The sequence below is a fragment of the Colossoma macropomum genome, unplaced genomic scaffold (genome assembly GCF_904425465.1).
Source record: "Colossoma macropomum unplaced genomic scaffold, Colossoma_macropomum, whole genome shotgun sequence".
NCBI lineage: Eukaryota > Metazoa > Chordata > Actinopteri > Characiformes > Serrasalmidae > Colossoma > Colossoma macropomum.
The window spans coordinates 3,815,846-3,839,500 of NW_023495267.1; the positions used below are offsets into that span (position 1 = coordinate 3,815,846).

General features: G+C 40.7%; 1 protein-coding gene across 3 annotated transcripts in view; it reads right to left on the reverse strand.

The window, feature by feature from the left end:
* gnao1a (guanine nucleotide binding protein (G protein), alpha activating activity polypeptide O, a) overlaps window positions 1-23,655 on the reverse strand; it is a 95,691-nt gene that overhangs the window by 11,216 nt on the left and 60,820 nt on the right. For all 3 annotated transcript variants that reach the window (XM_036561614.1, XM_036561615.1, XM_036561613.1), the window contains exons 4-5: window positions 12,494-12,654; window positions 1,681-1,809 (exon numbers count right to left, since the gene is read on the reverse strand). In XM_036561614.1, coding sequence (XP_036417507.1) covers window positions 1,681-1,809; window positions 12,494-12,654 — 290 coding nt within the window. The remainder of the gene's footprint in view (window positions 1-1,680; window positions 1,810-12,493; window positions 12,655-23,655) is intronic.

The window sequence follows — 23,655 nt, forward strand, 5'->3', positions numbered from 1 at the left end:
TTCAGTGTTCAGATTTAGTTGATACTTTCTCCAGGCAGTTGTCCGCTGTGGTCCCTGACCCTATTTTGCACAGTAAGGCTAATTTCTAGGCCAGCACTGAGTGAAATTCAGCTTTTTAGAGCTTAACGGAGCGTCCTGCTGCCTGCAGCACAGATGTCAGCTTTTGCACAAATTAACACATATATTTGAATATCTTCTTCTTAAAACCTAATTAACTAAGAGAGAGGGTGAGTGAGGGCTAAAAAAATGTGAAGTAGCTGAACAGCAGAGACATGGAGAAGAAAGAGAGGAAGAATAAGATTCACGTATCAACATTTACATCGGACTGCCTTCACATCCCACCTTTGTCAAGGTTAATGGTGTATTCTCTTACAGATAATCATGTTACCATAAATGCTTTCATTCTATCTGGCCGATTGCACCATCAAGCACAGAGGGCTAAAATAAAACGGATAAGGTTCTCAACCTGGAAGTGCCATCTTCACAAATGTGCAGAGTTCTACAGAAGGGTTGGCTAATTAACAGCAGTGGAAATCACATTTTGCAAAATTTTGGTCACTGCAGGTTGTTACTGTTATACTTCACTCCTCAGTGGAGCTGAATAAAACATATTTTTTTTAGATTTAATCACCAGGTTTTCAAGGTAATTAAAATGTGTGACTGTCAGACTTTAACCTCATAAACAGCAGATTTGTTATTCAGCAACTATACATTCAGAATTATACTATGAAACTATGTGTACAAGACTGTGCACGAGTCAAAGACCACATTTTTAATTTTCAGCCACTAAAATAGCCACTAAATACAAGATCTTTATTTTTCAGAAAACTAAGAGATTAGATACAAAATAGACCCCAGGGGTTCAAGTAATCATTGAAAGAAAATGGCCTCAAAGGCCACCAGACATACTGTGTCACACAGCATTGTGTAGCGTATAGCAGAGTGCTGCTATAGAAGAGCAACAGCGACTGCTGATAAACATCAGGTTCAAGTAAACTTTTACACTCGTATAAACTGAATGAAATAAAGCTTTCAGCATCACTTCTCACGCTTGCCATTAGTTTACTATCTCGTAGAGCATGGGACTGTCTACCCCAGAGTGTCCACTGGGTATGTTTCAAATTACTTAGAACATGATAAGCGAAACATGCAACCAACTTCTAAAACTGAACTTTGGAGGTGTGATTTCTTTGAAAGAAAATCTTCCAAAAAAGACTGAAGCTGTAATAAGGACACTAAATACTAAAAGAAATAGTACTTAGTTGTTGAGGCTTCTGTAATTATCAGTTAAATATGTGTATTCTGTCTATTTTCCTGAGGCCATAAAAAATTGAATGGCTTAATTAATGACAATGAATGACTTCATTTTGACAGGAAAGTAAACAAATGAAGGGTGGTCTCTGACTTTTGCACAGTACTACATATTATGTAGTTATGAGACTAAAGAATTGACGTGCAGGGTAGATATTATAAATCTGTCAAATTAAGGCGGTTAATATTGCAGGAGGGTCCAGCGCTGGAGTCCAGAACAATTTGGGGATTTCCCTCCTTATCAGGTTTAGTAGGTAAGTTTGAGAAGGGAAATCACCAAATGGATCCAGACACCCCAGGTTCATAGTAATGCCCTTACAGTGACGCTGTGTGGGGGGGAAATATGAGCATGAACGTGGAGTGGTGTACCTGAAGTGCAGGTTCTTGAAGGTGAAGTGGGTCTCTACAATCCCAGTGGTCTTCACTCGGGTTCTCAGAATGTCCTGCTCTGTGGGCTGGTAGTCTGGAGCACCAATCCTATCTAAACTATCTAGGTAACTGGGGAGAGAGAAAAAGAAAGAAAAAACAGCCTTAAATCTGTACCTTTTTACAAAGAAAGAGTGAAAAAGTAAGAAGAAAATTGGATCACACTTCTCACAGCACTAATGATGACATTCATCTCCACTTACTACTTAAAACACAACAGTGTCAATTTAAAGAGAGAAATCATATATTTTCACCAGCAAACCTGAATTCATTCATCGTGGCCCAACTCTCACATATCATCGTTAGCTGGGCCGTTAGGTTTAGTGAAACAGAGGCTGAGTATCTGTGACTGATTGCAGTACCACATCAAGCATGACTGCATTCTGTCTCAACAATCTCAAGGATGTCTCTTTTCCCACTTTCCCATACACATACAAATTGGGCCACAAAGGAGAAACCACACTCTCGCCTTTGAGACTGGAACAGAACTGATATAGAGGTGTGACCTCCAAACACACCAACCGGCTGTTACTTCAGAGCAGAAGCTGAGGTGGTGAGACATAAGCTGTTTATCTTTGCCGAAACAGGAACAATAACAAAACCCGGCGTTACTGGTAGACACAGGTTGACCAAAATATTAAAGCACATTTTTCTTTATTTCAGGGGAACAACAGTACTATAAAATTAGGGATGTATGATTGAAATTTGCCAAGACAGGAAACTGTCAGATTTTTGCTTGGTCATGTTCAGCCTTTTACTTTCGATGTAGCACTTCATTTGATCTATGTTCTTCAAAAAATTTTCATACTGCTTTCACTAATGGAAATTACTGGAAATGCGTTGCCGTGTTTCATTTGTTCAGTATGAGCTTTGGGTATAAAAAAAAAACAGGCTACTATAAATATGTGCAAAAAGAAAAAAAACCTGTTTCAGTACACATCTATCAAAAAGAATTTACATTAATTTAAATTGATAAATTCCACCATAAGTTCCCATCGAGAGTAAAGCTGATCAGAACAAAATACATTATCATGGACAGTGACTGACATCATTTTAAATACACAACAGGGAGAGAGGAAGGGATGCAAAAAAGCAAAAGATTAAATAGGTCTGCAAAAAAGTGTGACAATCTAACACTTCACAAATAATTTTAATGAAAAAATGATTGTGATTAGAAACCGTGATTAAAAACACTGTTCACTTTGATCTCATGCACTTAGACATGTTCAAACAATTTGAGCAGCAGCAGATAAACAGTGAAACACAAGCACGATCCGCTGCATCCGTGTTCAGTACAGTCTATAACTTGCATGCTTTTTAGCATTAACTTTTTTAATAAAATTCTTAATAGAAACAACTAGTAGCTCAGTATCTTTTAATAATAAAGCAGCAAACGTATGTTTTTTTGGTTTCCGCTGAGGTTAATGGCTGTTTCTTCTCAAAATGACGCACACTGACTTGTGGGCTAATAGCACTCCCTACTGGAGAAAATTCAGACTGCTAGGTGGGAGTTCTAAAGTCAGGTCTACGTGCTTTACGTATTAGAAAATGAGGTGTTTTCCATTGTAATAAAATGCTTTTGGGAGAGCATAACTTGTAATTTTAAAACTTCTAAAATGTAATATTATTTAGAAAGCTGTTTCAATAAATTAGTCCTCTAGTTCTCTTTCCCATCATGGTGATCATCACACATGAGGCATTGTTAGCATTCTTACACTAATTCAAAAGCATAAATAATGAAGCAAATTATATGAATAAAAGGGAGGTACATCATCACCCAACTCTACAGCACAGCACACTAGATACACATCCTCCCTCTTTCTCTCCATCTGTGTTTGCTGTGGTGTCGTTCTCTTCTCACTGACCGAAAGCCGTAGGCCTCTTAGGGCAGCTGCAGAAATCAGCAGCCATGTGCTAACATTCCAGCGGCAGTGTCGCTTCAGCCCAACAAACCCCCACCTCCCTGTACCATAATGCCTTGAACAAGCAGCACATAGCTTAACACTGCCTAAACCTGCCCGCGTGAGCTTGTGTATTAATCATTAATAAATGACTGATGAATGTTTAATAACACAGTTGCTAATATGGCACAGCCCGCGCCAAGCTGCCACAGTTGCAATGGCATGGTGCCAAAGCCCCATTGCAGCTCATTAGTTCCTGCCCCTGAAGACTCGGGCTGTGGAGTCACAGGCTGCTCACGGCACGATTCAACACAGACAGACAGAGAGGGGGAAAAAAGATGGAGAGACACAAGAGAGGGAGTGCCAGACAGAGACAGAAAAGAGTGGCAGGTTTTTTTACATAGGGGCACAATCTGCTTTTTAAAGGTATCTCCCAAAGGAGGGTACTGAATGCTCCTAAATAAGAACAGCCAATAGTCAGCCTCCTGCAATACGCCTCACCAACTCCAGAGGGTGCTCTAACTGAGAACAGGGGCTCATTGAGATGCATTAATGTTTAATTGGTGAGCTTGTGCCCTACAGGGCTGCTTAAGGGCACAGCGCTCACAGGCTCTTTCATGTCTACCTGCCAAACTGAGGCATGAACTTCGCTCATAGGACAGAAGCTAGGTGCCCGCTACCAGACGGCTCTTCACATACTAACTGGAGTCCACAAGCAACCAGCATATGTACCTTTTCATCCTTTTTCTACCTTCCTTCCTTGCTTTTTTAGTGAAACAGAAAGTCCATGTCTACCTATCTGCTTTTCCTCCCCCCGCTTAAACAACAAAACCACTTCTAATTGCCTAATTGTTGTTCTAATTGCTGCATGGCTCTTGTATGCGGCCATGTTTATTAACAAGTAAGGCCTACAAATACAACAATTCTAATGAATTTTCATGAGTGAAAGAAGACCATGAACCCTCTATTGACACTGCTCTGCTCTGACTCTCTGTGAAGTCTCTGCTTATTCATATAAAAAAAAAAAAACTGTAATTGGCGGGAGGCTTAGGATCTTGCATTCAAGATTAGCTGACATCAAGTTTTTAGAAAAAGTTAAAAATTAAGGAAATCTAACATTCAAAGTGAGAAGCCATTCCAGGTCCAGTGCACATGCGTGTCTGTGCATGTCCACATGCGCTCAACATGAAATTGTCTCCCATTTTCTACAGTAATTCTAAACTGACAGCCTGATACGGTGTTGACTCTGCGTCTTCAGCTGTATGATCCAGACTTCTTTTCTGATATATCAAGCTGGAGTGTAACAAACCTGACATAAATAATGCCCTGGGCCCCACATAATTAAACCAAGCGTCTTGATGGTGATCTACTGCTAGAATCTGAAGATGGCCCCCCCAAAAAACTTTAAATCTGCAGCCAGAGGAGTTAAGGCATGCGCATGCTAAGAGTTAGTTTAGGTTGGAGTTCTAAGTCAGTACATAATGTTGAGTTTCCATTTTAAAATGCTGTTACCAAGCTGGACTTTGTTGGAAACAACAACGAATTTGCTACTATGCCATTGTTAGCTCAATTACACAACAAAAAAAATACAGAAAACTACACCCAATCTATCCCAAAAGTGTGACCTTAATATGGATACAATATGAGTATGATTTGAAATTTGGAAATTGTGGAAATTACTAACACTCCAAAATATCAGCTTTAATTAATGGGTACTGACCTCTATGTTGGATGAATCATAAAAATACCACATCCATTTTATACAGAAAATCATCAGATCACATTCATTTGTTCATAAGTAACTGGTAAAAAGAAGGAAATCATTACGTTTTGACTTCCAAATTCTTGAAGCCTGCATCCCAGCAATCATTTAATGCTGGATATCCTCCCTGGTGATTCAGCCATGTTCAAATTCGCTTGTTTCAGGGCTTCCTGCCTTCAGTCTTGTCTTGAGTGAGTGAAATAAAGCGACTTTAGTGACTGAATTGGCAGGTCAAGAACATTCCACACAAAAAGTCCATACATGCTTTAGCAGGAAGTTTCAGGTCACTGACCTGTTGTAAGGTGAGGCGTCAGAGTTACTTAAACCTCTATTTAACAGTCTCTGAGCAGTTTAGATGCTTCTGCACACTTCAGAATCCATCCTGCTGCTGCCAGTATTCAGTGTATGACAGAAAACTATGGCCTTTTGTGGTCAGCAAGGTTGTTTGCTATTATTAAACTCAAAAGTGCTTCTTAATAATGTACTAGACAGTTGATTTTGACATCCTACCGTTTTGTGCATGTCTATGATGCTTTATTCTGATTTTTTTAGCTTCAACATGTCATGCTTTACTGGCACTGCTTTGCTCCTCATGTTGACAGACAGCAGAGATAGACTCCAGATGCAAATGGCATCCTACAATCAACTCTAGACCTTTTGTTATCTTCCTTGTGTATGATCTACTGAGGTAATGACACAGCTGGCCAAATGACAACTGAACCGCCATTTTCCATTTATGGTCCCCTTAAGTGGTAAAACTGTATAAAAACTGATTTCTATATGATCCATCTGAGACAGATGTAATCCAGTGTGCTAGAGCACAGAAAAAAAACACAGTCACTGTCCATTTTCTAATGGACAGCACTGTAGATACTGCTTGCAAGTGGATAGTGATCATACTGTGAAACGGTTGTCATAGAAGCAATAAACAAATCTTTGACTGTAGAGCACCTCTAAAGTGCTTGGTTTCCATGTATAGTGGAAGTGTTTCGGACCATACCTAAATGCTACTACACTATATGTCCTTCAAATCCCAATGTGGGGATTATTCAAGGGTGCAGTGAATGAGCGCAGTGGAAGAAAAGGAACAGAACCAGTGGTATTGTGGTTTGGGAAATTCCTCATCAAAAACTGTACCGATCTTTTAAGTATTATAGCCAAAAGTCCTATGTAGATATATTTCTTTAGACCACAAAGAACCCTGGATAAGTTTTAAATAAAGCTTAAGTGCTCAAACTCAAGAAAAATAAATCATTGATAGAACGTCCCTTTTCATGAATCAGCAATGATTAGCTGGCATTTTACATTATGATAATGCATACTGTGGACTCTCTGACAGGAAGAAACAGAAACACAGCAATTTATATGTATTTTTTGCCACTAACTGCTTTTAAAAGACTTCATAAAATAGTGACGCAATAGTGACAGCCCTAGTTTTAAGCAGCCTATTGAGGATGTAAAAACATTACCCTTCTAAAAGGGTTATTTGTATGTTTTGTATTATTTCCCTTTTACATGTAGTGCTGTAGATGGTTTGGGATGTAGTGGAGATGTAGAGAACAGCGGTGGTTGGGTGCTTTGCTCTATTCCCCCTTCTCTTTTTAAATATGTGAAGCCTGTATGCCTCTCCATTCAGGGCTGCCTGCCAGCTCTACCCCTCCCCCTCTCCCTCACTCACACATACACACACTCCTCCTTCTCTCTCTCTGTTCTCCCCCCTCCCTCCCTCTATTGCTTCTTGAAAGCTCTGCCTGGCAACACCTCTCAACAGCCAGCCTGCTGTCTGCTGCTTCCCATCAGCACTGAGAGAGAGAGCAAGACAGAGAGTGAAAGAGGGAGAGAGGAAAAGCCAGAAAAAAAGAGAGAAAGAATAGCACTGGATGTGAGGGGGGAAATTCTTAGGGCTAGAAGAATAAAAGAAATTAAATAAGAGGGCAGAAGATTGGGAGTGTGAAGAAAGGGAGGAAACCTGAAGACATCGAAGTATGAGGAAGACCATCAAGAAAGAAAGAAAAGAGCTCATAGGTACACAACGCAAGGGAAACAGCAGAACAGTACAGAGAAGGAAAGAGGGTCATGATGCACAGAATGGAAAATAAAGCAAAGGAGCTGGAGACTAGGTGCTGCTGATAACGGTGGAAAAGCTTTCGAGAGGATAAACAATGACAGGGCGCTGGGCCGGGGGCCAGAACAATCTTGTTATAACACCCCTCCCTGGCACAGCCTCAGGGTGCAGGAGACAGTTGCCGCATCGTGGGCCCTCATGGGCCGCGGAGAGCAGCTGCATGCCCAGGATGCATTCACTGATGCTCCTCACCAAATCGGACCTTAGAGCACCCAGTGAAGACTTGCAGGGTTGAGTAGGCCTCAGGACTAAGGAGGAGGAGGAGGAGGATGTACATGGTGTAGCCCCGCAGGCTGGGGGTGCTATGAAGGTCAGTGCGCTGCACAATGCTGTGGAAGTGTTATACAAGCCCTTGGAAAGAGTGACTAAACCTATGAAGCGTGCACAAATCTTGGAAAAACCTACTGGTTGTCACAGCCATGTTAGCAATCTCGTAGACATGTGATGGACATCGAACAAACAGTGCCCTGAGGACTCACACATACACATGCACAGCAAAGAGTAATGTGGCCATTGTGACTAAATGGGTCATCAGGATAAAGATACCACAGCCTAAGCACTAATGGCAGAAGCAGGGCCTTGGAGCAGAAAACTGTGCGTCTGTGTGTGTGTGTGTGTGTGTGTGTGCGCGCGCATGCGTGTCCGATTGTCTACACATCCGATGTGTGTGGATTCCTACCAGCTCTCCAGCATGTGCTCCGCTTGTTCAAGCAGTCTGACACTGCTCAGACTCAAACAGTCAGCTGCGTCACACTCAAGTATGACCCGCAGCGGGCATGTACAAAAAGCACCAGCATATGCCTGTAAGACCCAGCTTTACCCCTTTGAGATGATCTGATCTGAGAGCTCATCTTAACCAGTCCAGTCTCAACATGCCAGAGCACACACTCTAAACTCGTCAATGTTTTGAACATGTAAATGCAACCCAGAACACACTGCCATTCAGAATATGAAGAAGACACAGTCATTCTGGGAGAGGGAACTAAACAGAACGAAAGCAAGCCACACTAGGCATCTGCATTCTGACTAATTTTGATATTGTGGACTGAATATCTGGTTAAGCATGGGAAGAAGAGAAAAAGATAAGGTTTCGGCTAAGACTAAGCTTTACCCCTGTAATCTAATTTGAGATTTCAAGTCTAGCCCCAACATGCCAGAGCACACTCTCCCTACACTCTGGTTTACATACGGAAGCCATAATACATTTCATTAATATGAATAAAGGGGCTTTAAACACAAACAACAGATTCATCTAAACAAAGCAAATGAGGAGAAAAAATAGGCTTTGGTTTACAGCAACATTTAGTAGTTCTTACTAAATGTACACAGAGGTGTACATTTAAAAAAAATTAATTTTTCAAAGACGGAAAAGGAAAATCTATGGGTACCTGTGCGGTTTTGTGTTGAATAAGGTTTGAGTAACAGGGGCTGCCCCTTCACATGACCTAATGACCTAACACTAACTCTAGAGCTAACTGGCGCAGCTGTAGATGACGATAACTTGTGGGCTTTTAACATGTTAGACTCTTGGTATTGCTGAGAACAGAGAAATAGTTTTTTTTTGTTTGTTTTTGGTTTTAGGTAAAGCCAGCTAGAGTAGATAAATTAGTTACCGCCACACTACATCTGCCTTCTCAATCACGTCCTTCAAAACGCATCTCTGGAAATATACTCGCGTTCAAGTACTGCAGTGTTTCATGGTATCAAATAAAAACGAGCAAAACTGTAGCACTTTACATCCCTGTTAAAACTTAATGGCCTGAATATTTTATTCCTGATTTTCGCTAATGCAGCATAATTAATACTCAAATAGTGATTTTAGTATTCAAATAGCATCTCAGTACTCAGATACTCATGCACACCCCTAATTAACTACAAGATACAATCCAGATACAGTTACTGTTCACATATATGAGGTAGAAAAAAGATGCACTTCACTAGAATGTTTTCACATTCCACATAACTGATCTACATTTACCACCCCTAGAAATAAGACATGAAACAGGTAAATGAGGTCTTTCATGACCAATTAGAAACCTGGCTGCAATCTGGCTGATGTGGACAGGAGGAGCAAACATGGCAAAAGTGATGTTCTGATGTTCTACAAAGTACATCAAGTTTTTAAATCTAATATCAGAGAACTGCCAATGAACTGAACTGTATGGAATTCATGGGTTACTGCTTGGCATGAGTGCAATTCAGAGGGATAAATGTCAAATTAAAATGGGATAAATGTGTAGCAAATAAAGAAGAAAATCATGTAGACAAACACATGGTTGACCATAATCAGTGATATGATGTAAGGAGAATAATATGACAGTGGAGCTACAGAGGGCATGTTGCAGACTCAGAATTTTGGAGCACATGTTTATGTAACTCAGATCCTAAACCTAAATATAATCTTATAATCCTGAACCTGAAGTCCTGAAAAAATCCTGAAAAAACTTAACCTGAACAACTAATGTTAAAACAAAAGAAAAACTGTTTAAATTCTCATGGTCTGTGGGTGTTGTGTTGATGCCAAGTTTAGAGAGCTGAAAAACTTGTGTCCTTTTTAGGCATCTTAAGCATCAAGCTTCATCCCCCCATTTCCTGCTTATCGACACAATCTCGCCTGCCATTTCAAGAAGGAATAATTTGTCTTCATCTAAACAGAGTTTTCCAAAGCACTAGCTTCCCAGGCCGTTAAAACAAACCATAGCTTCTGATCCAAAAATACTGCTGACTCACATTTTTCAGGGCTGTTCCGCAAACACACACTCGAGTTTGCACCCCACACTTTTTCACATACACGCTAAATCAAAATGTTTCTTCAGCACGAGCTGTAATTGCATCTGTCGTTTTGACATTAACACACAGATCTCTCTCTGGGGAGCTGCTTAATGCTGAGAGGCAGCAAATATCACAATTAGCCAGCGCCTTCTTCCAAGAGGAACTCTATTAAGCGGAGGGACTGCAGATTCGATTGCATGGATGGATCAAATAACAACCAAAAGTGACTCTGGAAAAGCATCACGAATGGCAGAATCACTTAAATTGATTGAAGGACTAAAATGGAGAATCAGTTCACTTTCTAATAGAAATTGAGTATCGGCCAATACCGAGTACTGATACTAACTCTCTATCTTACTTAACTAGCTTGTAAAAGTTTGGTAAAAGAATGTTGTGTGTCACTAATGAAACGTATCAAGCTAAAACAAATCACCCAGACCAAACCATCCTAGAGAGATGAAACTTGGTCAATAGGTAGTAATCCCTCCTGCTACTCAGGCACATGATATGAGTCCTAATGGCCTATTTTTCCCTGATTCCTTGGCTCAAGACAAACTAAATTGCAATTTGGATCATTTAGCCAACTGAGATTTTCTTGCTAATCTGCATAATATGCAAAACCTACTTTTACAAACTAGTCCTAGGGTTTTTGCACAATCCTTATGTATCAAAAAATTTGCAAAACTCTCATCTTTAATAATTATTAAAAACATTTTGACTTTTGTAAGCAATATGGGTGCCATATGCTAATTAACCCTTCTGGAAAAATTCATAAGTACAGAATTATTTTTACATATGGTCAGACAACTGACTAAACAAAACCAAAAACATCTTTGTTGAAGGCCACTGATAATCATAACATATGGAGACATTTGATTCTCCCTTTCACTCATCTCCCGTATTCCAAAAAGGCCTCTTATGGGTGCTCCGGCCAATAAGACATGCATATTAAAGGGTTAAATTTTGAGAACCAACAACTCTGCAAATACAACGGTCCCACTGTATAAATAGTGATGTATTTTTGACTTTTGTTAAATCTTTTACATGCAATACAAAGCTCAAAAGATCAGTAAATATGAACTAACGTATTTCATGTTTAAAGGCTACTGCTCATAACTTAAGGCATATAAGGCCTTAAGATAAACTGATTTCCTTTCACTTTTCATCCTCTCTCTGTAAATAAAGCCCAAACTGCATTAGGCCTTGTTAGACTTCACTGGCCCAAACTCCAAAAAGGCCTTATTGAGCTGTTAGCACTTTGCCCCTCCCACTCCCACTTGTGGATATATTTAGTTTTTACTATGCTATAATTAGCAATAAGAGCCATATATAAATTGTATGTTATTAATTAAATGTAAAATATTTTACTGTGCAAAACAGTTAAAAGTGGAACTGCATAATATATAGCTGAACTTGTGGTCTGTACATGTAAGCACACAGCAGCTTCTCTGGCTCGGTAAAAATGTAGCTGAACATGGTTTCACATCCAAATTTCTAAAGTCAATTGTCTCATATGCGCTTCCTGTTCACTTAGAGTCACAAACTTCTCCGCTTTGTTGAAGCAAAAGGCCACAAGAACCCGCTGCTGCATGATGCAGCTGACTGATGGAGGCAGGGGGAGCTAGAGGACACACAGGCCTGGCTAGCGGGCTGATATGCTAAAGGCTAAACCAAGCCTAAAAGATATTATTACCCCAAGAGACTGGAGGATCCTTCCATGTCTCTCTAATGTTTGTCAACAACAATCTGGACTAACATTTACTCAGACTGTAAGTGACTACACAGCAGGAGATGAGTGATTACTGAAAGAACAATGACTCAGCCATTGAGGTAATGGGCTCCCATTAGCGTGTTTTACACTGTTCATATGTTCCATTGTCTGGTGCATTTGTGACATATTGGTGAAACCAATAGTTTAGGAAGGATCCCAACCAGTATATCACCCACTTTTACTGCCTTTCCACGAAATACTGGCATTATAGATTTTGCCATTAGCAGTTTTACTACTGCGTGCCAGCTCACAACGCTGATCGCTGATGTGCTGTTAATTTCCATCAATTAGCGCACATGCATGCGCCAGAAATTGCTTCGTGGTCATTTTTAAATTTAGATTTTAAAGATGTTTAAAAATATTTTTTTCATATGTCATTGTGCTGGAACTTCGATACTGGTCCAAAGGGGGGGGGCGATACTCACTATTGGGCGGAATCGTTGAGCTGGTACTCTCGGGCGCGGCTGAAGCACTCTTGGATGCCGGAGTCGGCCCACAGGCGCATCATGGCAGTCAGGAGCTCAGGAGAGTAGGGTTCAGTGTCCTCCATACGACTCACGACATCACAAACCATCTTTGCATCAGCCTGAAAAGAACACACAAACACACAAAGACATTGATCAGCTGGGCTAAACTGCTATAGGCTGAATAGGTGGATATATGTAAATGAGTTAGTTCTTGTGACATTTCAGAAACAACTAATTCAAAACATGCTGTTTTTGCAGCTTAGTTTCCACTTAAGGAATGGGTAGTGAATGGTATGTTTTAAAACTTACATATTAATCAAACGTAAAGTGAAGGAAAGTCAGTATTCCATGATAATGGGCCCTTTAAAAGAGCACTGACCAACTACATGTTTAATTTCAAAGAGAGCACAATTAGTCCTGTTTAAGTGAATTTAGTTTAGCGCTGTATGTGAAACACCGAATAAAAATCATTGTATTCATAATATTTCTAAATGCGGCACTACAGGGTCTTTCTGGTCTGTTCTAACATATCAAACCTAAAAAACTAAATACCACTAAATATACACACGTATTGTGAAAAAGTCATGAAGTACCATGATGTTCTATTTTTTGCCATATTGCCCATCCCACCACACAAGCCTTGCTAAACTCCATTATATCTCAATCTATATGAACTGTTATGAAGAGAAGGAAAATTTGTTCATGTCCTTGCATTTGAAGCAGACTAAGAAGAGAAAACGATTACATTAAACAAACATCACACTGTATGACCCATTGTGCATCAAACACAAGAGTGATTACTCCAAACAAACACCCAGATCACTGGGGAGTGGAGTAGAGCATTTCTGTTCCTGCCTGGCTGTAACACTGATCTTATCTGAGGCAGGACTGACTGAGTTACGATGGACAGCACTCTCAGCACTGGGCGCGACGTCATTGCTCTCAATCTATTTTAGTCACAAAGGAGGGCAATGTTTGACAGTGTGCTGCACATGCAAATCAGCTGACTCCAGATCAGGTGTGGCTGTTTTACATGGAATGATCATTTAAGTAGTAGAACAGGGGCAGCTGAGCTCAGAACAGTTTTTAGAGAGCACCATCACGAGTTTGCCCTGCTAGCCCAGCATGGCTGCTGGGAATGGGAATACTTTATGTCGAGCCCTACTAGACAGAATAAGCAGCACCAGGAATTAAGTCAATTAAAGCCATGACCGCCCTGCGTGTGTGTGTGTGTGCCCTGATCCCTGTGGTCCCACTTTTTAGTCCACTAATCCCACATGCTTCCTGTGGGAGGAGCCCATATTGCACTGTGAAACCTGACACACTCAGACACACAGACACTTCTCTTAGACACAAAGAAAAATGGTTAATGAGTGTGACTCTGCATCACTGCTCTAACTTATAATGCAGCAATAATGAAAAAAGCCAGAAGAAGGATCAACTACGGAAAAATGTGACAGGAAACTAGGTTCTTTTGTTTCTAATCACATATTCCTCAGTAAACCCACAGAACCACTAGTGTTGGGTAATACGTCATCACACCAACACACCAATATGGGTATCGCATAACAGTGCTGACTTAATTTTGATAGATAGCAAAAAAACTGTGATGTGCGTGATTTGCTGGACTGCTGTTTCAAAAGACCAGTTTAAGATACATAAATATGAAGCAAGTTTCTTTTGTGAATATCTGGTTTCTGTTTAGTAAATATTTACAATAGTTATACAAGTCACCATTGGTGAAATTATAAGACAATTGAACAAAATAGTCCAACCAAAGAAAGCTATTATGAATTTGCAGGTTATTCTTCGAACAGAGCACCAACACTCAGGAAGCACAACAATATGTATACTTATATATCATCTGTTAAAGAACACATTTCCTCCACTGTTCTTGTATTTTAGTTTTTCCCCAGAGAGCATTTGCGTTGTGGTATGTACCAAAAACAATCAGTAATTCATTTTCACATGGCCCTTTCCCACCCTCTCTTTATCCCTTAGAATTACACAGGCTGGTCTGTTACTGTGCCTGTAAGTCTAATATTTAAATGAGCTCGCTCTTTCAGTTGGCTGCCCTGTACTGTGCCTCATTCAAAACGCAGTCTAGGCTAAAACACTCCTTATAATTCTATTGTGAATGGGCAGGGTTAAAATGCTGTAGGCTAAAAAAGGCAGATATATGTAAATGAGCTGTTTTTCTTACATCACAAAGACAGTGAATTCAAAACAGGCTGTTTTTGCGGTTTAGTAGCTTTATATAGACTTAATGGACTGGGATAGTGAATGACACGTTCTGAAACAATGTTCATGTTGTATATCGAACATGAAGAAAATTCTGTGTTCCACAATATGGGCCCTTTTAATGCAAGAAAGTGATGTATTTGGAAAATGCTAAGATACTGAATTTTATCAAATCTATTCAGCATTAAGTACGGCTTCAGTGGATTTCATGCTGGATGTCTCAAAACCCCGCTGCTAAACCCTCCACCTGTCACTCAAAGCCCAGGTCCCCAGTTAGCTGCAGCAGAAAGGTCAGGGGGTGTGGCCAAGAGGAGGGGCAAAGTCAGCGCAGGCTGTTTTCTCACCACCATCTGCTGACACATACGGGCACTGATAACCGTGTGTGTGTGTGTGTGTGTGTGTGTGTAAATACTCTCTCAAAAGCCACTAAAGGAAATCAAAAACAGGACATTATCCCCCTCTCAACCTTCACTCTCAACTCACTTCCTATTTTTATCATCCTTTACTCCCACTTCCGGTAGCACTTCTTTTCTCTACTACATCACCTCCTTTAGTCTCTCTGTGTGTTTCTGTGATTCTTCCTTAAAGCTCAGTACAACGTTCTGCCAACCCTATGAAAGGGGCATTTAGCTTTTAGCTCCTTTATGCTAGAAAGACAAGAACAGCCCTCGGGTTGAGCGCCTCTCTCCAACGAATCGGACAATAAAGACGTCAGCTCTGAGACCAAAGCAAAGAGCGTGAGAAATGCATGAAAAGAGAGAGTGAGATTGAAAGAAGGATTTTAGGGGGGGTGTTTGAGTGATCCATAGAGAAAAACAAGTAGAGAGAGGATGGGGGGAGTCAAAAAAGGAGAGAAAGCTGGTCCTCCTCTCTCTTCATTATCCACTGTGAGAAAAACTGCAGTGTTTAAACACTGAAAAGAGCTGCGGATTATCATAAAGGGTGACAACATACTTATCACTGATTACACTGACGTTAATGCGAAAGTAACTGATTAGGTTTTGTGTAAGACAATTTTGATGCTTTAGTCTCTCTCCCAGAGTGACAGAAATGGATGACTGTCCTCCATATGACTTGTCAGCAGGTGTGGATAGTGCAGCCATCTCCATGGTGATGCAAAGGCGGTTGCATGGCCAGCAGGGGGCCATGTGATTGGCTGGGCGAGGCTCCCTTTTTTTCCCTCCCCTGGTGAGTGTGACCTTTGAGAGGAGGTCCTCTGAACTCAGCAGGAACGAACCTTCTGGAGCTCCCATCTTACACACATACATAAACTCACAGAGCTCCTATCTTATACACACAATAACACGCATTATCGTACGTCATATAAACCAATAAAAACTGTCCAACACTACTACATTCCTGCTGTAATTACCATAAAACACTGTGTCAACAAACATAATTTAACAAAAACGCTTAATATGGCAGTGCTTTTAACATCTATAAATAGTAAATGTCAAAGCTGCTGAATAATTAAGACTAACAGCAACCACAGGCTTGTTACTGTGAAATAATGGACATCAACTGCGGATCACTGAAGAGTATTTAATCTATTGACCATGACCAGGTGCTCTGACCCCATTTTTTGTGTTCTGCTGAAACTTGTTCTTACTTGTAGTTCAAAAATGCACCTCTAAAATATGGGTCAGTTGCAACACAGATCATCTAAATCAACTCCACAAACAGGGCCGGATTACTGACCAGGCCAGTGGGGCCAGTGCCCAGTGGCCTCTGACTGCCAAGGGCCCTGGGAGGCCAAATACTTGGGACGATCCACTACCAAAGTAAACACAAGATGAACAAATATCTACTGAATGTGTACAAATGACTAAATAAATTAAGGGATGTTATCTGTTCTCAGGCCCCTTGATTTTTATATAATTATCGACTGGAATCTTGTTGATGCCATTATAATGGGATTTTTTAGACTGTCTATGACAGCAGGGACTTCAAAGAAAAAATAATCATGATTTAAAAAAAATCTTCAAATTCTACCCAAAAATCTCAGATCTTATACTAAAGTACACATGATCAATATCACACAATAGTCTAATTTTGTTTGTTTAAAACAAAAATCCAACAAATTTCTAGTCTTTTAATTTTTTAAACGCTTTACTGTTGGAGTGTGGGGGCCTCTAAAGATTCCCGTGCCCAGGGGCGTCACAAGACCATGATAACACTCACACACTGAAACTCAACCAATATAACTAATCAGTTAATATATTCATGTCACATTTTTGTTTAACCAGATACAAATACTGTCTTAAAAATGAACATGAAGCTGCTTTTGAATAAAAATTCTCTACAACTGAACCAAGCAGGCCAAGCCTTCAGAAACAAGGCTTTCAAAATCTCAACATGTACACAGCAGCAGGCAGGCACCTGTTTCCCAACTCACAGGTGGACTGGCGTCACTGCCGTCACGACACTGGTCACGCCTCTCATTCTTCAGCACACTGCTGAAGGAGCTGGCGAATCAGGCACAATTGCCTATTGAATTTGTGATCAGGCTCACAGGAACACATAACAGCTCTTCATTAAAGGCCAGGCGCAAGCCAGAGAGAATGGGGCCCATCCTTCATCAGTATTCGTTTATTGGAGGAGCAGCATGCTACATGCTAACTAGTTCAATTTATGAATCGTCAGTACAAGTAACAATTTGTTACTCTTAGCACAGTTTCACTGGGGGTCAATAACTGGTGTTTGTCAAAAATGTTTTAGCACAGCCTATCCTAATATCTCTTAGACACTTCCTAGCTCGGTCATAATCTGTACAAGCTGATGCGTTGAAATCAGCCACCTTCTCTTACTGCTGCACAATGCATCTGATATTAGCCACAATTTCCTGGAAGCGGGTGTCTGGAATGGAGACTAATCTGATACAGACTGCACTTACAGGCCAACAGAGACTTGAGTTCATTCTTCAAAGCTATCATTATCCTTCTGCATGCATATGTCGCAGAGTTCTGAGCTAGCGGGGAAAGCTAATTCCCTGAGACGTCAATGGAGAGTTACTGAACACTTCACTAAGAACATAACCATGCCAACCCGAACGCACTAACAAGTAATCAGTTGGCATACTAGCCATTACAGGATTATCTCACTGTACTACAATGAACACATGTAATGCACATCAGCATACAATGGCCAGCACCACAAGATTAGAGCCTGAATGAAGACATTGATATTAGGTCATAACGCACAGATGCCAATGTTGCTGCTGTGTGACCCAGCAGGGCATAAGAACGTGGCCCATTAGAGGCCCCAAGATACAGGGACTGCAAATAATTCAACACTGATGACAGTGGCAACCTTTTCTTTCTAATTGGCCAGGGCCGTGAGAGACGATCCACTTACAAAAGATACAAGCGCCTCACATGAGCATTGCACCAAAAGTGTCAGCACACACTCCCCAGACAAGGATTACAGCTATAGAATCTATTTAGTGTTACAACACTAATCCTTATCAGGGGTTTCGAAACAAGTCAGACCTCAGTCACGGTGGGGCTTTATGGATGCTGCTGCAATCACAATGACTTTACAGGGGACCCTTGAATGTAGTCCCACATGAGAAATGAGCTAATTAATGGTGATGATACAGGTCAAGCACTTGGAAAATGAATAAGGCAGTATGGTCATTCCCTACAGAAACAAGTTAAAAAGATGCTGATGCAGTTAGACTAGAACTTTGAAATGAGATGTACAGTACTATGCAAAAGTCAGAGACCACGCTTTGTTTAATTTCCTGTCAAAATGGCCACTAAGTACTTATACATTCTCTGGATATATTTCTGAGGAAGTTGGATATTAGATAAGGAAGCATAAGGAAGGGAAAAGTCACAGGAAAATAAGTTTAATAAACCATGTTAGACCTGGTAAACCACCCAAACTCTCAACATCAGATACAGAGCTACTTAAAGCTTTCGCCTTAGACAGATAGCAGAAACTAAGCTCCACTCTTGCTTCAGATCTCAAAAAACTCAAAAGTGCTTCTGACCATACTTCCACTGCAAGAAGACAACAGTATGGGTTTGAAAGCATGTGCAGCTGTCAAGAAACTGCTACTTAGAAAAAAAATACACAAAAAGAATAAAGTGTACAAATCAAACAAAGAAGCTGCTGATGTTTTCAGAACAATAGACTGGCTACCACAGAGCCCACAACTCAACGTCATTGAATGACGTGAAGAGCAACCGACCCCTAAGACTGAAAATTCTTTGTAAAACAGATTGCAAGTCTCCTGAAAAACAACTGCAATAAAGGCAAAGTGTGGCCGCACTACAAACTAAAACATCTAATATTACGTTAGTTACTGAGGCTTCTTTGAGTTTTTCTGTTAAACTCTGTTTTCTGCAATACCTTGTACTTAAAGGCTGTTTTGACTGGAAATAAACTACATCACCCCGAGGGTTTTCTTTTCCACAGTACTCAAGGTGCATGAAGCTGGAGGGTTGAGGCAGTAACAATCTACTGGAAGTGCCTTCACACAGGGACACGCACACAGATATTCAGCCAGAGTACATGTGCTGAGATAGTAATTAGAGAGCTGAAAGGCACGCAATGCAGTGATGACTATTCATCTGCCTTCTGCCTTTATCATCTCAGAGAGGGAGACAGTGACAGACATGCAGGCCCATATCATAAGTCACTGGGAATGGCTCCTTTACCAGCTACTGAACCAAACGCGCACACGTATGCACAAGTGTGTCAGGCAGTTCAGTCTGCACTGTAGATTAAGGTTTTCCTCATTACACAAGGTATGTCTAATGAAATGTCGATCAGCTGTTTACACTGGCCAAAAATATGGCTGAGAGCATGAAATAATATTCAGCAAAGGCATATTTGTCTGTTTAATTTGACATGTATTACTGTAGCTTAACTGAAACTGGTGTAATTTTGAGACCTAGTAGGCATTCCCTTTTCAATCCAGTAATGTACATTCTGCATGCCATGGGTTACACAAGATATTTCTGCACTAATAATTTCTGCACATACAATCCTGCATTTCTGCATTCACACAGGTAAACAAAGCCTCCACATTAACCCAACATATGTGGAATCTGATGTAATGAGTATGCTGGAGGCTAGCCCTCCATATCTAGAATGCGTGCAAGCCTGGTTAAAATCCTACTAATGAGGACTCAACCAAGCTGTAATCCTGAGCAATTCCTGAGCAGCCACACCACTCAAACCATATGGGGCCAACTGGAGGCTTATTATTATGAAAGGATGCAGGTTTAGTCTCATTTATCATATACCGGAGAGCCGAAAAATGGCAGGAGATCGATAGAACGAACTGAGTACAGTGGAGAACATTATTGTGCACTGTGCCCATTTATAACATTCCTGGGGGAGAAGAGCAGGCTGATGCACATGGAGTGCAGCCCACAGCATGATGTATATGTATAATATACTGCACAGTGTACTAGGGTTATTGACGGTCTATGATGGGACAGTTGCTCCATCTTTGGCTATTTCAAACTACCGATTAAAACACGAGTTCCAGATCTTTAAACCAATGGCCTATTCTGCCTTTTTAGGCTGTGACCCCCTTTCTCTTGACTTTCCCTGAAACACTCTAAAGCAGCTTTCTTCAATGCATAGTTAGATAGTAAGATTACACACAGTGGCTACCAAACACACAGAAATGGCATTTCTATGTGCCTAGCATTGCTAGCTAATAATCACCCAACGTTTGACATACAAAACTGAAACACAAAGCTAGCTGCTTGGCTCAGGGCTGCACACTGCCGACCAGTCGCCCCAGTACGAAATATACTTTTTTTTACTTAGTACACGCTTTCACTCATATAGCACCTGCCAATTTGCTTTATTTTATAATGACAACAGGATATCACTGAGCTGAGATTTACATAAAAGTCATTCTAACAACAGAAAAACTGTCTCAGAAAAACATTAAATAATTGAGGCAGTAATAATGTTACTTTTGTTTCTTTCTGCTTTTTGTTTGTTTCAATAGTCTAGTCTATGTAACGTTAACATATAACATTGGCATTATCTCCATACGTAAAGCCTGTGCATGTGCATGTGCAGATGATGTTTATATGTCAATCATTTTTCTACTATTTTTTAATTGGGTTATCATACTGTGATAAATGTCAAACCATCGCTTCACACCGCTATAACATACACAGTGTACAACGCTTGTGGACTGATCTGTTCTGAGGAACAGGCTTCCATTTCTACAAAATCTCATCAGATCAATTCGCTTACCGTTCTCACTGTTCAACCCCTGAAACATTTTTTCTCTCTTTTTTCACACGCTCTTGCACACTTTCTTTCTCCCCTTATTCTTGGTCAGAGCAGGCTGTTATGTCACATGTTGGAAGCAGCTGGGATGCTGATGGGACGGCTTCTTGCTTCTTTTCAAGTGAAATGGAATCAAGACAACACTCGCCTCAACTCTCCTCCCTTCATTATCATCTCTCGCTTTTTTTTTTTGCTTTCACTTTATTGCTCGCTCTCTCACGCAGGTCCCCTCCCTCCCTCTCTACTCCTCCGCATCATGTGACAGTCAGCTCCAGTTACTATAGTTACCATGCCTTTCCTGGGGAATGTGATTGTGGGTTTGAAGCTCTCTTTCTCTCTACCTCACACTCTCGTTTTCTCTCTTTCTCCATCACCTTGTCTCTCATTTTCTCTTCACTCTCACTTTCTCTCTCTACGTCTCCATCTGTCTCTTTACTCTCTCCCTCTCTCTCTCCATCATTTTCTCCCTTCTCTTTCTCGTTCTCTTTCTGCCTCCCATGGCAGTTGCTGAATTATTGATTTGATGAAATATTTAGCTGTTATTCTGCTAGACCGCTGAGTGCTCCAGTTGTGGTCTAATGGCAGGCAGTCCACTAAACACAGAGGCTCCACCACACCTCTCTGCAGCTCTACTTGCCACCCTGCCGCCTGTCACTGGGGGGCCACGCCCACCCCACCTGGGCGTGTCATCAAGCTCCCTCAGTAACTAACATCCCATATTATTGATTAAGGCTGCACTGTTTAGTGGACAAAGCTGATTAGTTGTTGACTATGTTTACTTACAAACAAAGGAGTTCTATAATGTTCTACACTGTTAATATGTAGTTATTCTGACAGGCTGCAATACACTACAGTAAGCACTGGGGGTGAAATGGCACCACAAAAGAAGAAATTTTTGATGAAACATTGAATGATGGCAGCACTGTGATGAGGCAAAGAGAGAGGAAAGGGCAGACAGTGTAATAGCCTGAATAGTCAATTAATCAAGTGGATTAACAGCAGATTTATAAATCAATTCTAGAAATAATCATTAGTTGCACCCCAAGTCTTAATTCTCATGACAAACAACTCAATGACTATACTTAAGTCTGTAATCAATGCTCCTTGAATTAATAAGGCCATTTTAAGAATGCTAATATCCGTTTCAAACAAGCATGGCTAATAACTGGAACTTAGTGCACACTTACAAGACACAATAACAGAATGGCTGCTAATCTCATTAAAAAAAAGAAAAACTAAACTAAAATGTCAAACTGACCAAACTAAAAGCACACACTCCTCCCTGAGAAAAAAGAAAAATAGAAAAAAAGGTGATCTACACATTTGAAAATATCACTATCTTGGTCTAGCTCTTTCTGCATCATAATGAGGGACCCCGATGCTGAGTGCTGAGGGGAGAGAGGGAGAGAGAGAGAGAGAGAGAGAGAGAGAGAGAGAGGGAGAGAGAGAGAGAGAGAGAGAGAGAAAGAGAGAGAGAGAGAGAGAGAGAGAGAGAGAGAGAGAGAGAGAGAGAGAGAACGAAAATGGGTCAGGCTACCCATCCCTCTCCTCTCTGACCTGCCCTTAATAAAATAAGCATGCAGTGGAATACTGAGCTTAGCATGCAGTCATTCCACACCGTACGTGTGTGCGTGTTAGGATTTACTAAGACATAATTACAATAAAACATTAGCAAAACTAACCCCACCGCCGTCACCTACAGCAGGAGGCACTTACTTGATTGCTGTTGTTTATCCATTAAAATAAATCTCCTATTTGAACAGTAATATGTTCCTCATTCTGGTGTTTACCGCCTCCAGACTTCCTTTATTTTATATTTTCCTGCTTACCCTGTGCTACTGACAAAGGGAAGATGGATTGAACAGACAAGGTACAGCTGAGAGCGCAGATGCATCTGTCCATACCAGCATCTCCTTCTCTCTCTCTCTCTCTGTACTGTGGCCTGTGGGTTCTGCGGCGTCTGCCGAAGTCCTGCCATTCATTACTGTGTGCAGTGCAGTGCTGGCCACTCCTCTGCATGGCTGAGCTGGGCTTGAGGCCAGCCTGCATCTTTCTGACTTGGGATGGGCAATAAACTGTCACCACCGGCATCGTTCAATAATTACTAGGGCTGTCACAATTAATCAATTAATTAGTTACTCAATTAAAAAAATCAGTGATTAAAATGTACCAGCTCAAAGAACTGGCAGTGACCTGTGACTATATATGCATTTATATTATAACATAAGGCTTTTTAAAGGCTTCCTACCTCTCCTAGTGAGTATTTGTTTTTTAAAGGCTCTGATTACTTGATTAAGCATCATAATAGGTAGATTATCCATAATTATTCAACTCCAATATTATAACTGATAGTCCTAGTAATCACCAAACAAAATATTGAGATTGTAGTGAAATTACTGAGTCCAGGATCAGTATGAGCCAACATGGTTGTGAAGGCAAATATTTTTTTACATGCGTCATCTCACAGAGGGGCACCTGAAGCTTATTTATAATGTAGAGATGTTACATTAGAAGAATAACTGACTGTATGTTGTTTGTTTATGTAACTATCCACTAATACATTCATAAAGCACACTGCAGGCAGCGAGGCGGAATAAGAAAAGTCCCTGCAG